The sequence below is a fragment of the Pelophylax lessonae genome (genome assembly GCF_965119305.1).
Source record: "Pelophylax lessonae genome assembly, chromosome: 5".
Classification (NCBI taxonomy): Eukaryota; Metazoa; Chordata; class Amphibia; order Anura; family Ranidae; genus Pelophylax; species Pelophylax lessonae.
Window position 1 is genome coordinate 194,091,462 of NC_138772.1, and position 17,958 is coordinate 194,109,419.

Consider the following 17,958-nt stretch of genomic DNA (forward strand, 5'->3'; position numbering starts at 1 on the left):
CAAAGGGAAAGATTTCTGTCATTTTTGGTGTTTTTTTTTTTAACGCGTAATGGCGGCGATCTGCGATTTTTTTTGTGGGACTGCGACATTGCGGTGGACAGATCGGACCCTTGACTGACATTTTTGACACTTTTGGGGGTACCAGTGACATTACTGCAGTAATCAGTGCTATATATATGCACTGTTACTGTAAAAATGACACTGGCAGGGAAGGGGTTAATTTTATTGGAGAGGGAGGGGTTAATGTATGCCTAGTGCTTACTAACGTGTGTGGGGGGAGGTGACTGTGTGAGTCATGGACAGATCGGATGTCCAGCTATGCTGAACAGTCCGATCTGTCACTCCCTGTCACTATGGAGATCCGCCCGCTGTGTTTACACACAGCAGGCGGATCTCCACACTAGATCCCCGGCGATCGGGGCAGAGCAGCGGCGATCGCCGCTGCTCCTCCCCTGGCCCGACTCCCGCTGTGAATGAAAACAGCGGGAGCGAGCCTCCGGCGGCGCGCAAGCGCCGCCCAGAAGGGGGAGTGTCTGACGACGTTAATACTACGTCGTCAGACGATAACGAACCACTTTGCCGCAGTAGTACTACCGTACTCGGTCGGCAAGTGGTTAAGTATAGTGTGAGGATACCTAAAGCTCAATTCCAAGCAAATAACTATATAGACTAGAGAACTGAAGTACAGTATATCAACAGGAGTTCAGCTTTAGGATACCATTTCCCCTAGGTCATAGTAGTTATTCATTATTCCTTTAGTGTGGGATGATTGTGATGACCTTGAAGCTGTGAGCAAGGAACAGAAATGGAAGGTACCAATGTACATAACATAGTTACATAGTTATTTACATAGTTAGTCAGGTTGAAAAGAGACACAAGTCCATCCGGTTCAACCAAAAAAAAAAAAACAGTATTGAAAACCCAACCATACAATCCCATATACACAATCCTATACCCGCTGTTGATCCAGAGGAAGGCGAAAATAAACCCCAGCAAAACATGATCTAATTTGCTAAAGCAGGGGAAAAAAACTCCTTCCTGATCCCCGAGAGGCAATCGGATATTCCCTGGATCAACTTTACCTAAAAAAAATTTTAGTATCCATTTATATTATGTACACCTAGGAAAGGATCCAGGCCTTTTTTAAAGCAATCTAGTGAGCTGGCCAGAACCACCTCTGGAGGGAGTCAATTCCACATTTTCACAGCTCTTACGGTGAAGAAACCTTTCTGTATTTGGAGACAAAATCTGTTTTCCTCTAGACGTAAAGAGTGCCCCCTTGTCCTCTGTGTTGACCTTAAAGTGAACAACTCAACACCAAGTTCACTATATGGACCCCTTATGTATTTATACATGTTGATCATATCCCCCCTAATCAGTCAGTTAACAGTCAAGGCATCAAGAGTGTAATGACATTATCATACTATAGCTCCAAAGATATCACCTTGTGTCCTGGCCCACCGATACCAGTATTCTTCTAGACACAGTAACATTTTCCCTGTCCCTCAAATGAGATTGCAAAAATATTCATATGTCAAAATACATTGTACCAGCCGTGATAAGTTTGGGTTTTTTGCTGAATTTTGTCTCTTGCTAGCTCTTGCTTTCACAATGAAAACCTGGTAATATCTTAGGAACCTGTAATAGTTTGGTTAGAAGTTTGGTGTGTATTTCACTCTGCTGAACTTTCCAGTATTTTGAAAGGCTGTTGTGCTGCCTGATTTTTTTTTGTTAACTACTTGTGGGCTAGGGCAGAAAACACATTGAGTCTAAGTAATAGTGTATTGTAGAACAGTTCAGCAAGCACAACAGGCCCTGCGGAGTGCACACCCAGCTGGAGCCCCTTATAACATCGGTAGAACCACAGGATGCAGAATGGACAATGCCTACAGCATTTGCCATTGGATAACAGAATGCGACCTGGCCAGTCAACAGCCAAAAGGGAAGGTTTCCTGGAAGGTAGACATAGTCCCTGCACTGTCCCTACCCCTCTGGAATCTTTCCCTACCTCTAGTAGTGTCCCTGACAGATGGGGTTCCTTTCCCTACACTAGTCATTTACAAAAAGCAAACCAAGCCCAGGAGCCAGAGTCAGAAATAGACTCTGCCTTACCCAAGATAGCTGCCAGAGTCATTTGGGGCATCAGCATACAATAGGATAGCTGCCTCCCTGTAACTGAGGAAATCATAGAGGAATCAAGTTTCTCTCAACTTCCTCTCTGACCTGCATTGGCATTGCGGTTGAGCACCACCTGCAGTGGAGAATACAGACTGTACCTGCCTATGTACTCAATTTTCAGTCTGTTTTTTCCAATTTGTGAAATGCCTAGTTTCCTAATGCTCAATGCTGTTTGCTGATGTTATTTAAAGAACACCTGTTCTTTCTGGTAATGTTTCAAACTAGTGACAACAGTTAGTAATATAATTCAGAGCACCCTGAAAAATCTAAATTTCCAGGGTGTTTTACTAAGAAAATATTAGCACTTCCCTTTAATGACACCAGCTGGTTCACCACTTTTGTCTAGCATGCCTTCCCATTGGCTCATCGCTATTATGTCTGGTTTTAATATATAGTAAAATGGTAGGAGTTTAACAGTGCAGGGGATTGCTAGAATTTGTAATTTAGTTCTCTCTGAGATTTTGGGCTCTTGCCGCATTTCAAGAGGATTTTTGAAGTCTTTTGCATGAGCTTTGAATGCTTGCATTTTATTACTGTAGCCAGCTTGCAATCATAGCAAACTAAACAGACTTAATTAAAAGGGTCAATAGATCAAAAAGTCATATTTTAGTTAGAGACTCTAATATATAAAGCCCAACTCTAGGAATCGTAAAAATCCTCCCTTGTAGGATGCTGACAGGTATGAAATGTAGACAACTAGTGCCTTCTGGGTAGTGTCAGAGCTTGTCTTCTTCTCACATTCATATTGGTTTATTCCATTGATGGCAGCTTTTTTCTTAAATGTGACATTAAAGTGTAAATCAGGGTTTTAGTGAAATGGTCTGTTTAAGAAACCATAGATCTGACACCTAGTTGAGCCAAAGAAGGTGTAACCTGAGGGGTCCTGGAACCAGCTCAGGTGAAGACTTTAAACTGATCAGTTTAAAGCAGGGTATAAAAAGAATTAGTTACTGTACATATTACACTTACCTCCTTTCAATCTACCATTCATCTCTAGTTTCCTATTGAACAGCCCATTGCAGTGTATGCCTGAGCACAAAAAACATATGCAGTACATCTTTACAATGAATGCACATTTGCCCATGCGTTAACCCCTAATGCTCCCAGAAGCCCTTTATGTGGGCTGGAGTGCCCAGTTGACAGATTCGCTTTAATGTATCCACTGTGTTTGACTCTCACAGCAGTCACAGGATGGAAAGCCCATCACACTGGCTCCTGATCAGAAATCCCGACCGGGAGACGTTGGTGACAGCTTGGTTAGCAAGCACGCTGTCAGCACACAACCTCAGGCCACCATGGACACATATATTTGCCAACTGGGCATTATAGCCCGCTTTTCTTGCCATTGCATATATGCCTTTTGCAGTCAGCAAAAGTTAAAGTACAGAAAATCCCTGTTGATTTGTCACACATGCTTAGTCTTTAATTTCTGTTGTGGGCTGACAAGACACCGGATTTTGTGGACAGAAATTTACAAGACTGGTGTCAGCCCAACCCAGTTGTCTTCTACTTAACAAAAGGAGACATTGTTCCTTAAGTGCTAGAGAATGTGAATCAAAGAATAGTATGAGACAACCAAGGGAATAGGACTCATCCGGAACCAGTGCAGCTGACTAATAACATGTGGGAGATGTAACATGGAGAAAAAAACAGACTGGTGGACAGCGCTCAATGGACTGGATAATCAAGTAGGAAAACCACTGACTGATTACAGATTTATATAGACTCCTAGAGATAATACAATAAGTGGGTGCAGGACTGTGCACAAAACTTTCTTCACCAACTCAGTTTTTGGGACCTCCTCATTATTGCTATAACAGCTCTTAAACAGAACTCAAGTGGATTGTACTCTCTACCAGATCTGGATTTGCAAATGCTCTTTATCCCAACCCAACCCCTAAAAAGCCAATTTTCAAAGCAGTTATGGGTTCTGTGCCACCGATATGTTTCACTTGTGTAACTCTTTGGGCCAAGCATCTACATGTTGTAACACAGGGATATGAAAGTATAGTATAGCAATTCCAAAAAGTACTTCCTGAACTATTTTTTTCAAGTGGTTAAACAGCAGAAAAAAGAGCAGTGAGACTAGAATCTCCCCAGTCCACTAGTTTCTTTCTGGAGTTCGCCTTTATTAGTCCACAGTATTTATTTTTGTATTAGTTTACCTATTTGTTGTCTATTAATGCTAAGTATGGTTTAAAGGCCACACAATTTTGGGATCTAAGTCTTAAGCGATAATCAATAAATATTTGAAAGCATCAAACAAAATAAATATTCCTGATGCAGTCTGGGGTTTGTGGATTCTTAAAAGTTAATTTGTTAAAAAGTGGAATGTTAAATCTATTTTCATACATAGCAGGCAGCCTTTAAAAAATTATGTTTGTATTTCAAAGCATTTTCCAATAAAAAAAAAAAAAAATGGCTGTGGTAAGGCTTGCTATATATAGGCTGTGGTTTGTAAAATCAGGGGAAGAAACATGAAATGCAATGATTCCTACATAAGTATTATGGCTCAGATGTTTTACATTGTACTGGTTTAATGGATAATATTTTCCATTAGTTTCCTGTAGTGCTGTGACCTTATAGAGTAGTAAACAATAAGTAAATAGTAAGTAAAAAACAACTCTTTATGGGTTTCCCACTTCCCATTACTCATACAGCATAGCTCCCAACTATCTCTGATTTAGAGGGGTTGTCTCCTCTTCTGGATCATATCCCTCTGTCCTTCCGCCCGCCTCAATTTTGGCCTGATGTATAGACTGCAATAATAATATTTAACTACTAATAATGTTATGCCACACTAAACCTTTCATCCAGCTCTTTGATTATTGCTTTTCCTTATTTTGATAGGCAGTTTTATTTGAAAAAGAATATTGGAAAAAGCAATTGTGGGTTTGACTAAGCATTCTTTGCACCTCAAATCTTTGTGATCTGCATAACTGGGGACATGGTAGGGGTGTGCTTTATTTGCTTACATACTTTGTGCTAAAAGGGGTACCCCTTGTCATCTCAGAACGCTAGGAGGTATGCTACAGCCAGGAGCATATGGAGAACTTTGAATTTTGATGTGTCCTCATTATTTCTCTAAAATAGAAACTGAAGCGCCACACCACTGCTAAGAGGTCCCTATACAACTGAATTCCAATAAAAGTTAGGGGTACAATCCAAAAAGAATCCATTGCAACTCAGGGGTCCAAAAATGCCCTCTTCATCAGGATTTGATTGGAAACAATGTGAATAGACTAGAAATGAACTGGACTTTTAATGTTATTTCTTCCAGTGTGATTACAAGCACAGGCCTTGTCAGCAGCTGCTTTGAGTTAGGTTTACTGCCAAATCAGCTGCTGACAAGGCCTGTGCTTGTAATCACACTGGAAGAAATAACATTAAAGGTTCAGTAAACGTATATTTTATCCACATTGTTTCCAATCATACCCTGATGAAGAGGGGAATTTTGGATCCCTGAAACACATTGGATACTTTTTGGATAGTCCCCCTGACTTTTATTGGAATAAAGTTGTATATGAACATCTTGGCAGTGGTGTGGCATTTCAGTTTCCATTTTTGTTACATTATACTACAGACCAATGAGAACCATGGAGATCCTCTGGGGTGTAGAAGCTGCCTAACCAGGAATCAGATTATTTATATAGTCAACACTTTAAGATAGCAATTAAAAAGTGGATCCAGCACTATTTTTTCACTTTTTTCAACAGTATTTCTCTGGGGCTCCCTATTTTTTAAACATTGTAAAAAAAATTACAACTGCAGAGGTCTGAACAGTAAAAACGTACCCAGATAGAGGGCAAAGCTTTAAACCTCTGCTTCCTGATATTTATAGACCACTCGGGTGCTGGCTCCTTACAATTTGTCTCTGTTCCAACAAGTTATATTGAAAGATAAGAGTCACACTCAGTTGCAAATTTGTCCTAGTGCTTTATTTCGTAATCCATACAAAAAGGCTGCACCCTAATAACTACACTCTCTATGCGCATTTCACCCCCAACAGGATTGCTCACAAGGATAGAGTAGGTACTGTAGTGTGTAGGTTAATTTTAAACACTGATTGCGATGTAGGCCTTATCTAACCTCACATTAGATTCTCTAAAATCTCCCTAGTGAGGCGGAGGCTTTTATTGCAGCAAAGAGGGGCAACACCATGGCCATGGGCTTGGAATTAGATGTTAAATATTTGTGATGGTTACATGCCTACAAATATTAGGCCATAGTGTAGAAGTGGAATGCAATAAGCCATAAGACTGACATTAAGATGCAGAATAAATACATATATTTTCCATGTTTCACTTTTTTTTCTCTCTCTCTCTCTCTCTCAAGGCTGTAACTTCCATGGTAGCCTTTACAACAGTTCAGTGAAATGGCATGACTCTTCACAGCCCTGCATCATGCGGCAGTGTCAAGTAAGATACCAATTTATTTATTTTAAAATATTTTCATTATTTATTAAACTGGAATAATGTGCAATTTACACATTTGATATCATATCATGTAAGTTATGTAAAAAAGGTTTCAATAATATCCATGGATGAATATGTAAAAATTATAGAAAATGTGTAAAATAAAGCTTGTGACAATTAGGAAACAGCTGTGTTCATTGCTATTCATCTTGAAAGAAACACTAACAACTAATATTTTTGGTGAGCAAATATTTTGTAATTTTTTTCTAACTTAAAGCGGAGTTCCACCCTGGGACATTTTTTTTTAACAAAAATACCCCCGGGACAGTCAGGGCTAGTACATTCCACAATGGCTAGCCTCTGATCTGTCCCGGGTCGCACTTACCTGCAAGAAGAAATACTTACCTTGAAAATGTATTATCCAGCGCTGCCATCTCAGGTGTGGGCAGCTTGAAGCCAGCGCAATCCTCTTCTGTGTCCTCTTCCGTCTTCTTCGGTCCCACGATGCACTGCGCCGGCCCCACCGTCACTTCCGGGGCTGCAGCGTCATCCCTGCACAGCTTCTGGGCATGCCCAGAAGCTGTTTAGCAAGGTATGACGGCGCACGCACCGGAACTGACGTCGGGGCCGGTGCAGGCGCATTGATTCCTGGGAGCGATGACGTTCAGCTCCCAGGAATCATTGCAAAGCCAGGAAGTGATGAATCGCCGTGGCCGCCGAGGGGAGGAAGAGGAAGTAAGGTAAGTATATTTTCTCCTAAACCAGGTAAGTAAAAAAAAAAAAAATTGTGATTATCCATTTGTTTTTCAGGTGACCCGGAGCGAGAAGATGGAGGTAAGTTTAATTTTAGGGCGGAACTCCGCTTTAATTTTCAAAATCTTGCTGTGCCGTATTTCTATAATTGTATTGTATAGTATATTCTCCCTTTATTGGTTGTTTGTCACTGCAATCACTTTGCCTTCCTGCCCAGCTGCTGAAATCAAATCTCAGTCACTGAGTTGCTGTAGAAGTCATCTGATTTTGGGATCCTAAAGCCTAGTACATATTACTAGAAAATCCGCCAAATATATCCGTATTTATGAGCGATCGCTTAATTTTCTCTTTAATAGTATACTGCTTCCGAGAGCCGAAAGAATTAAAGAATTGAAAGAATTATCATATACAGGATATTCATTTTTTTTTTAAGTAATTAAAAACTGAAATTTCTGTGATAGTGATAAGTGAATAGCAGTATACAGTTTTCCAGTATACTGATTATCGCTTGGAATATAAAAAAAAAAAAAGTTATGATATCTAATTATTATTATTATTACTATTATAATTACTATTTGTTATTGTTCTCAATATTAATATTATTATTAATATTTTTATTGTTACTATGATTACAAGGGTTCGTCCAATTTTCTAATAATGTGTCCTATTTCATTTCTCTACTTAAACAGTCTTTGGTGCTATCCTATCTTAAGAAATGCGCCTTTTTATGAATCTATGGCCTTTTTCCTTTGAAGGAAACCTGCTAGCAACAAAGATTCTGTTATGGCTGACCTCTCTTGAAAATGCTTTTTGTCTGGCAGCCATGATTATTAGTCATTTCTGAGATCAGTGACTCAGTATGCAGTTTAGAAGTTCTAATACCAAAGTGACTTCATTCTTGTAAGTGACTCAGGGTACTATAGTTAAAGTATCATTGTGACTGCCTTGCATTTTGCAAGGGTTCTCATCGCTGGAAGGAACCCTGTTTTTCTCAACATGTTTTTTTTTTTTTTTATATAAATGTCAGAAGTTTTCTGGAAGGAGCAAGATTGTTAGAGACTTACAAATAGGGATGAGCTTGGACCGCACACTGGCTGTTCAGACATCTATCTAAACATTTAGGATATTTGGCGTGTGCAATTATGACATCTTCAGGCTGCCAATAGTTGCTAAGGGAGCAGCAGCTGCTTACAGCCACCACGTCCTTACCAACCACTGACGTCACCCAGCCCATTCAGTTTCATGGCCAGGAATCCCCAGCCCCTTAAGCAAATGGATGAGGAATGGAGTGGGATACATCATTGCCCAAATCTGACCACATGGCCAGATGTGGGCAATGATGTCACAACTCTCCTGAGTGTCAATGGTTGCAAAGCAAGCGGTGGCCGCTTGTAGCCACGGCCTTTTTTACCAACCACTCATGTAATCTGGCCATAGAAGCAAATGGACATGGAATGGAACATTACAATATTTCCTACACATGGCCATGGTCATATTTGGGCAATTATGTCAACACTATCCCGGCCACTTTCTCTAAATAGCTGAGGACCGTTTGGGGAGCTGTCATTTGGCTAGTTTTATGGTTGGGATTGGTCACATGTGTCAGGCCTTCAGATTTTTTTCTCCCAGCGGGACGGTGGTGGCGGGCATTGTGGTTGATGATGGATTTACAAGGGACCTTTTTTTAATTTTTATTTCTTAAATAAAGGAATTGTCAAGCGTTTGGATACCTTTATATCTTTGACATAAAATAAGATATTGGGAAAGCAGTCAGCCAAATACACAAGCATGTCTTTATAGTTCTGTATGCAAAGTGTACAGAATGCTTCCCAAGGTTGAAATAGTCTAGATTTTTTGCAGTTTTTTCAAACTATAGCTGGTGGCAAATTAGGAAAATAGAAAGTTAACTATTACTAAAAGTTAACTGTGAAAAGATGTGTGTACCAATCCCATGTTATATATTTTAAATGCAAGTAAAGTTTTTAATATACAGTAAACCCCCGCTCCATCGCGGTTCAGTTTTTGCGGTCCCGGTATATTTTTTTTTTGTAATGTTATTTTACTATATAAATCATTAAAAATGAAATATTTTTGTGTTTTCCATAGCTCTTGCTATGTCTCTCAGTATCTTTTATGTGTTTAAATGAGTTTCTATTGTTTTAAAAGTGTGTTTAAAGACCTTAAAAATGCTTTTACACGTACAGTGACAGTAAAAAAACATGCCTACAATGCATTTTAATAGGGTTTTTCTATTTCGCGGATTTTCACTTTTCGCGGCTGGGTCCGGAACGTAACCCCCGCAATGGAGGGGGGTTTACTGTACATTACTGCACGGAGAGTTTCAACTTTTTTTTGAAAGATGCTGTTTATTGAATTTCTAAATTTCTACAAGTACAATAACAATAATATTAAACTCCTATAACCCTTTACAATGTCCTGCATAACTCATATACATATCTATTACAAAGTGAAGCCTGGTTTTATAATATCAAGTCAGATTAATCTGAAGAGAGTATACATAAAAATACATGGTCCAACAGGAACCCAGCTGGGTAAATAGTAAAAAGAGAGTTGATCCAATGCCCCAAATGTTTTCAAACATTTTTGGAGACCCCATAGTAGTATATGTACTGTATAGAAACATAGAAACATAGAATGTGTCGGCAGATAAGAACCATTTGGCCCATCTAGTCTGCCCAATATATCTGAATCCTATGAATAGTCCCTGGCCCTATCTTATATGAAGGATAGCCTTATGCCTATCCCATGCATGCTTAAACTCCTTCACTGTATTTGCAGCTACCACTTCTGCAGGAAGGTTATTCCATGCATCCACTACTCTCTCAGTAAAGTAATACTTCCTCATATTACTTTTAAACCTTTGCCCCTCTAATTTAAAACTGTGTCCTCTTGTGGTAGTTTTTCTTCTTTTAAATATGCTCTCCTCCTTTACCGAGTTGATTCCCTTTATGTATTTAAAAGTTTCTATCATATCCCCTCCTCTTCTCTTCTTTCTTCCAAGCTATACATGTTAAGGTCCTTTAACCTTTCCTGGTAAGTTTTTTCCTGCAATCCATGTACTAGTTTAGTAGCTCTTCTCTGAACTCTCTCTATAGTATCTATATCCTTCTGGAGATATGGCCTCCAGTACTGCGCACAATACGCACAATACTCCAAGTGAGGTCTCACCAGTGTTCTGTACAGCGGCATAAGCACTTCTCTCTTTCTATTGCTTATACCTCTCCCTATACATCCAAGCATTCTGCTGGCATTTCGTGCTGCTCTATTACATTGTCTTCCCACCTTTAAGTCTTCTGAAATAATTACTCCTAAATCCCTTTCCTCAGATACTGAGGTCAGGACTGTGTCAAATATTCTATATTCTGCCCTTGGGTTTTTACGCCCCAGGTGCATTATCTTGCACTTATCCACATTAAATTTCAGTTGCCAGAGTTCTGACCATTCTTCTAGTTTTCCTAAATCCTTTTCCATTTGGCGTTTCCCTCCAGGAACATCAACCCTGTTACATATCTTTGTGTCATCAGCAAAAAGACAAACCTTACCATCGAGGCCTTTTGCAATATCACTTATGAAGATATTAAACAAAATTGGAAAAGTGTTGGAAAAGTGAGAGAGCAGTATTAATCAGCCATTTCCACTCCAAGAGGGGTGGTGGGAAGGACCTCTTCCAGGTGAATAAAATACGCTTTTTGGTGTAAAAGTTTAGTATATGTAGTAATTTTTTAGTAAGCGAGCTAAACGGTAGGTTCTGTTCCCACCCCATAGAGTGTTTAAATTTTTATGGGATATCTGCACAGGATCCTATCAATGTGGGTCCCTTATTGCAGCAATGCGATTGCCGTTGTGTCTGTAGCAAAGGAAGTTAGCTTAGCACTGATCCAGAAAGCTTTGATCAAGTACAGCAAACATGGTTTGCCCCAATCTCTAGCAAGTGTGCTAAAATCCTTGCAGTGTGTACCTAGAGATTTCTTTTTTCTCAATAACATTGGTTTGAGGTTTTATTTTTGCAGTAACAGCCTTGAGCTGGCTTTAAAGTGATTGTAAAGTCTCGTTAAAAAAAAAAAAAAAAATAATGTATACTTACCTCCTCTGTGCAGTTGGAATTTCACAGAACAGCCTGGATCCTCCTCTTCTCCGGTCCCTTTTCAGCTCTCCTGGCCCCCCTCCTATCGAGTGCCCCCACAGAAAGCAGCTTGCTATGGGGTTACCCGAGCCGAGCTGCAGCCGTGTGTCCATTCAGACATGGAGCTGCCGTTTGGCCCCACCCCCTCTCTCTCCTGATTGGCTAACTCCCTTTGATTGACAGCCACAGGAGCCAATGGCGCCTCTGCTGTGTCTCAGCCAATCAGGAGGAAGAGTCCTGAACAGCCGAAGGACTCGTGGGATAGAGATGGGGCTCAAGTAAGTATTAGGGGGTGCTGGGAAGGCTGCTACACACAGAAGGCTTTTTATCTTAATGCATAAAATGCATTAGGATAAAAAAACATTCTGCTTTTACAACTCCTTAAATAACAAGATGTAAATAAACATATGTTGAAAAGGGTTATATATATTTTCAGGTCTTTTGAAGATTGTTTCACAGGACACTGTGGTTCCTCTACCGACTATTACATCGCTAGTGTGTCCTGTAGGGACATAGGGGTCAGTGGGAAAAAGCGCAGCGTCTGGTAGGGTACATTCTCTCTAAAACAGCTGAAAGTGTAGGATAGCAGTTGCACCTTCAGCCTTTTAAGAGAACAATTATACAGGTGAGAATTCCACTGTTTCTTTTACATGATGCTTTTCATTTCAGCACATTTTAAAAGCTGCTTTCAACAGTAATGTTAGGAAAATTTGTAATATTTTTTTTTTTGTTTTATAACAGAGAACAGAGTAAGGTTTTTCCCAATGCAGTCAGATCTCTGAATATAGATTTTTTTCAGGTTGGAATACAAAAGCTAAGACTTTGTATCTGACAGCATGCTGTGGGAATACTTTCACTTTTCCTTTCCCTTACCTTGTGGAAATCAGATCCTTGTTATTTTCTCTTACCAAGTCTAGCGCATAAAGTACAAATACAAACACATGTGTAACATCATTTAGATATAGATTTTATCTACCTGCCTTTTCAATTGCTGTGGGCTTTAACCACTTTAGCCCCGGAAGATTTTGCTGCTCAATGACCAGGCCGCTTTTTTCAACTTGGCACTGCGTGAATTTAACTGACAATTGCGCAGTCATGCAATGCAGTACCCAAAAAAAAAAAATTACATCCTTTTTTTTCCCCACAAACAGAGCTTTCTTTTTGTGGTATTTGATCACTTCTGCACTTTTTATTTTTTGCAATATTAATAAAAAAAGAGCAAAAATATTGCAAAAAAAATTTTATTTTCTACTTTGACTGTTAAAAAATATCCAATATATTCAATTTTTGTCATATATTTAAGCCAAAATGTATTTAGCAACATGTCTCTGACAAAAAAATTCTCAATTAGCGTATTTTTATCCACTTGAAGACCGGAAGATTTTACCTCCTTCCTGACCAGGCCATATTTTGCGATTCGGCACTGCGTTACTTTAAAAGGCAATTGCGAAGTTGTGCAATGCTGAACCCAGAGCTTTCTTTTGGAGATATTTGATCACCTGTGCAATTTTTAATTTTTTGCGCTATAAACAAAAAAATAGCGAGAATTTTGAAAAAAAAAATAACATTCCCCCCAAAAAAATGTAAAAATCAAAATGTTTTAACATTGTAGGCCAATTGGTTTTCTGCTACATATTTTTGGTAAAAAAAAATCGCAGTAAGTGTATTTTGATTGGTTTGCGCAAAAGTTAGCGCGTTTACTAACTACGGGAAAGATTTATGTCATTTTTATAAATTTTTTTTTTTTACTAGTAATGGCGGCGATCTGCGATTTTTTGCGGGACTGCGACATTGCGGCAGACAGATCGGACCCCTAACTGACATTTTTGACACTTTTGGGGGTACCAGCAACATTACTACAGTAAACAGTGCTAAAAATGTGCACTGTTACTGTAATAATGATACTGGCAGGGAAGGGGTTAACACTGTTGCTGATCAAGGGGTTAAATGTATACCTCATGCTTACTGACGTGTGTGGGGGGGAGTGGGTTCTGTGACACAGACAGAGATCGCAGGTTCAGCTATGCTGAATCCTTTGATCTCTCCCTGTCTGTCACAGAAAACATCCGCCTGCTTTGTTTACACAAGCGGGCGGATCTTCTCACACTTTCCCCGACGATCGGGGAAGAGAGATGGCAATCGCCGCCTCTCCTCCTCCGGCCCGACTCCCGCTGTGTCTAGGTCGCTGGACCCAGGGGAGTCGACCTGCCGCAGTAGTATTACTGTGAGCGGTCGGCAAGTGATTAAAGCGGAGTTCCGGCCTCGGGGGTCAATTTGAGCTAAAAGTACCCCCGGGACAGTCAGGGCTAGTACATTCCATAATGGATAGCCTCTGAACTGTCCCGGGTCGCACTTACCTGTAAGAAGAAATACTTACCTTGAAAATTTCTTCTCCAGAGCTGCCATCTCAGGTGTGGGCAGCTGAAGCTGCAGCGCCCCTCTTCGTGTCCTCTTCCGTGACGTCGGAGTCCCACAATGCACTGCACCGGCCCCGCTCATCACTTCCAGGGCAGGCACGGCATCCCTGCACAGCTTCTGGGCATGCCCAGAAGCTGTTTAGCAGTGAATGCCGCTCCTGCACCAGAAGTGACGAGCGGGGCCAGTGCAGGCGCATTGATTCCTGGGAGCGATGACGTTCAGCTCCCAGGAATCATTGCAAACCTGAAGTGACGGCAAAAAGTGGAAAGGAAGGTGAGTATATTTTCTTCTATAATAAGGTAAGTGACCAAAAAAAAAAAAAACGGCACTATCCATTTCTCTTTCGGGTTCCCCTTAGCAAGCGGATTGCCCAAAATCGATTTTATCGATTTTGTGGCTGGAACTCCGCTTTAAGGACAGAGCACAGAGCAGCCTGGGTCCTCCTCTTCTCAGGTCCCTCTTCTGTGCTCCTGGCTCCTCCTTCCTTTTCAGTGCCCCCACAGCAAGCAGCTTGCTATAGGGGTACCCGAGCTGAGTCACAGCTCCTTGTGTCCATTTAGACATGGAGCGTAAGGTCGTAAGCTCCGTCGTTTAGCCAGGGTGATAGGAGACAAGTCACTAAATATTTGGATTTTGCTGCCTTTGTATTCCAAATGTGTTTTATTACGTGTGACTGTAGTGAGGGTTTCTTTACTTTCATAGTAATGGAAGCGTACAATAATGTCCCTGGGGTTAGTACCTGGTGGCGTTTTACTGGCCAGAGATCTATGGGCCCTATTAAGGCGCCAATCTATATCTGGGATGTGAGGAGCCAAGGTGATGAAAGGGTCCAAAAGAAAAGGGCATATCCCTTTATCACTTACGGATTCCGGGACTCCACGGATCCGTAGGTTCTGGCTGCGTTCCCTGTTTTCCAGGTCTTCTTGTTGCATTTGGATTTGGGAGACTGTATGCTTAAGGGCAGCATTATCTTCTTCCAGAACATGTAAATATTGTTTTAATTCATTAAATTTGTTTTCAAGGGTGTTGGTACATTCTCCTAGTTGGTTAATTTCCCCCCTGAGTTCATGTGCAATTTTCCCCACCTCTCTGGTGATAATATGGGTTAAATTCTGCAGCAGGGCTTGCAGTTTTACATCTAGGACTTCTACTGTAACCGTTGCATCGGGCCCTGTTAATAGTAATGGGGGATCCTTTTCAGATGACCCATCTGCACTTGTAATCGGATGGTTGCGGCGGGTCATCCTGAGTACCTGAGGCCGGGGATTGCAGCCTAAGCAGGAACCACTGCATGAGCTGGGAATGCCAGGACTCGGTATAGGGCTGGGTGATATTTTTTTGGTTCCCATTCTTACCCATGGGATGCCTGGGCTCTTCCAGTGGTAGGTAGTGTAGCTCCCATGGCATTAGACACAATCATAATGGAGCAGGTGCCTCAGAAGGGGCGACGGGGACCGTAGCCAGGAGATCACACGTCCGCCATCTTACAAGCCTTTGTATGTATGTATGTATGTTTATTTTTTATTTTCTCACACCTCTTTTTAACACACGCATAACCTTATGGGGACAATGTTGTTAGAATGAATAATCTGGTGACAGGGCCTCTTTAAATGTAACCATAGGAAGATGCAGGTATATGTGGTTTAAACTGAAGCTGTAAACTAAAAACCTGCTAAAAATGGGTTAGAGAGACAAGAGTTACTCTCATTTCCCCCAGCTTTACCAGTCAGCTTTGAGTATTGTTGAAATATAGATCTCCAATTTTGATAAATACTATGCAATTTATTATATTCTATTAATGTTTAGGCCTCATGCACACTGGATATCTTGGCCTTCTCTATGGGCAGAAAATACCTTGATGCTTGTAAGCACGTGTAATGTGTTTCAAAATGAACTATACTCTCCCTGAATCCTGTGATGCGCCATCCTAAAACTCCCTGCTGGTCGCTGACATCTTCAGACGGTGGGATTCCGGGCATGTACGGGATTTCCGTAAGATTGGGCATTGTGGAATTTGTACAGTGAGCTGCGCTTGGGCAGCTCACTGTACAGGTACGGACGGGCAGGTAAGTAGCTTTAATGCAGAAGATACAAAGCATTAAAAATTATGCCTGGCCGTCTATTTTCATTTTCTAGCCTAAAGTTCCACTTTAAGGCGCGTCAAGTGCTTGGGCATTAATTCATTTCAACGGACAGAAAAATAATTTATTAATAATGTATTCTAGCTACTGAAATAAATTAGCGCACAAACGGTAGTCGCGTTAAATGCAACTGCTGGTAAAGTGTATTTAGACAGGTTTACACATCAAGGCACGTCAAGTATTTTTGGCTGTCAAAACGTCATTGCTCCAGTAATGCGCTGGCAGTGTTTTTTTTTCTGCCTCTAAACTTCTCTAAACACTTATGTGTGCATAAACATGCAGGGGCCTTTAGAAAAAATAAATGCTGGACATCCGGAAGAGCAGCATTAACAATATTCAGTGTGCATGATGCCCTAATATGTTGCATGTAATAAAAATGTTTAACGTGTTTCATTAAACTCTGATGACATTAGTGGAGTCTACTGATGATATAATGCAATTACTACCACAGCACAAACCATTCCATCCTAATAATCCTTTTTTTTTCAATTACAGGAAGGAGTTATTACAGAATCTGATGTTCAGTGTCTAGTTCACTGTAAGAACCCTATGAGACAACTGGGATTGTGCTGTCCTACATGTCCAGGCAATTATTACTTTATTTACATATTGTATAATATCACGGTCTCTTTTCCTCCTTCCCACCCCTTCAATGCTTTTTATTTTGACCATAAATCCTCAGTATGTTGCATTTCCTTCATGTTTTATCGAAGCTAAAACAGGTATATATAATATCTACTCAAGAGAGCTGATTTGACTGTACCATGGAATTGTATAAAAAATATCATGGTGTGAAAAATCTGGGCAACTCCAAAGAGCATATGATGAAAAAATGCAGCAGCAGAAGTTACCTTCAGTGAAAACTGCATGTCAAAGTGGTCAGTAGATCCAGAGTTATAGACAGCAAAATGTATATGGAAATCTCAACTTCCATTAGGATTCACATTTGCACCTGCACCTTCTTTCTTCCCAAGCGCCCTTTTAGTTGACCTAGAGATGGGAAGCTTTGATGATCAATAGGAAGACTCGATCAATGGAAGGTGTGGAGTCAAACTCTCACCCTATGTTGAGCTTGGATCATCCAGGTTGTGACTTTAAAGGAAGCATAAAATTAAAAAAATATGTAGACTGCCATTGCTGTCATACGCAAAGTGCTAGATCATTGTATGCCATTCTTATCAACTGGCTTCAATACATTATGTGCCATTAAGGTGGAACAAGTACACAGATCAGAAGTTGTAACAGTAATAGGACTTATACTCTGAGGTCCGTGCTCTGTACCGGCCACCTGAGTTCCTCCACATCAAACTCCTCAAACATATCAGGAACCTGGCTTTGTGAAAAGGGGACATGTAAGTAGAGAAGAAAGTGGCACTTCCAGACCCAGGAACTTGGAAACTTGAGTTATATTCTTCAAATCAAAGGTACAACATCAGACAGGAACACAAGACAAACTGGACAGCAGACGCGTTTCACCCCTTGTGCTTATTCATTGCTGCAAGGTGTGAAACGCGTCTGCTGTCCAGTTTGTCTTGTGTTCCTGTCTGATGTTGTACCTTTGATTTGAAGAATAAAACTCAAGTTTCCAAATTCCTGGGTCTGGAAGTGCCACTTTCTTCTCTACGTACATGGACTTCTCAGGTTGCGGACCTTGGTGAGCACCCATTCCTGCAGGACTGCCACAGTTGCTCGGGATCCATCCGGCTCAGCTGGCTGCTTTCAGAGCGGTGATTTGTTTCTTTTTGGTTTTGTGAAAAGGGGTACAATCTTCCTGAAACTTTAGACCTAGTGATCAACCCCACTCGAACAGCACTGTTGGAAAACATGCAGCCAATTGGCTACAGTGCTATGTATTCTGGTAACGGAGGAGTCAAGTCCAATGGTCAGAATACAGTAGTGAAGCACAGAT

The 17,958-nt window shown here is 40.7% G+C and overlaps 1 protein-coding gene across 2 annotated transcripts in view; it reads left to right on the forward strand.

Moving 5' to 3' along the window:
- Positions 1–17,958, forward strand: part of BMPER (BMP binding endothelial regulator) — a 357,423-nt gene that overhangs the window by 118,205 nt on the left and 221,260 nt on the right. For both annotated transcript variants that reach the window (XM_082259179.1, XM_082259180.1), the window contains 2 exons: positions 6,514–6,596; positions 16,545–16,635. In XM_082259179.1, the coding sequence (XP_082115305.1) occupies positions 6,514–6,596; positions 16,545–16,635 (174 nt within the window). The remainder of the gene's footprint in view (positions 1–6,513; positions 6,597–16,544; positions 16,636–17,958) is intronic.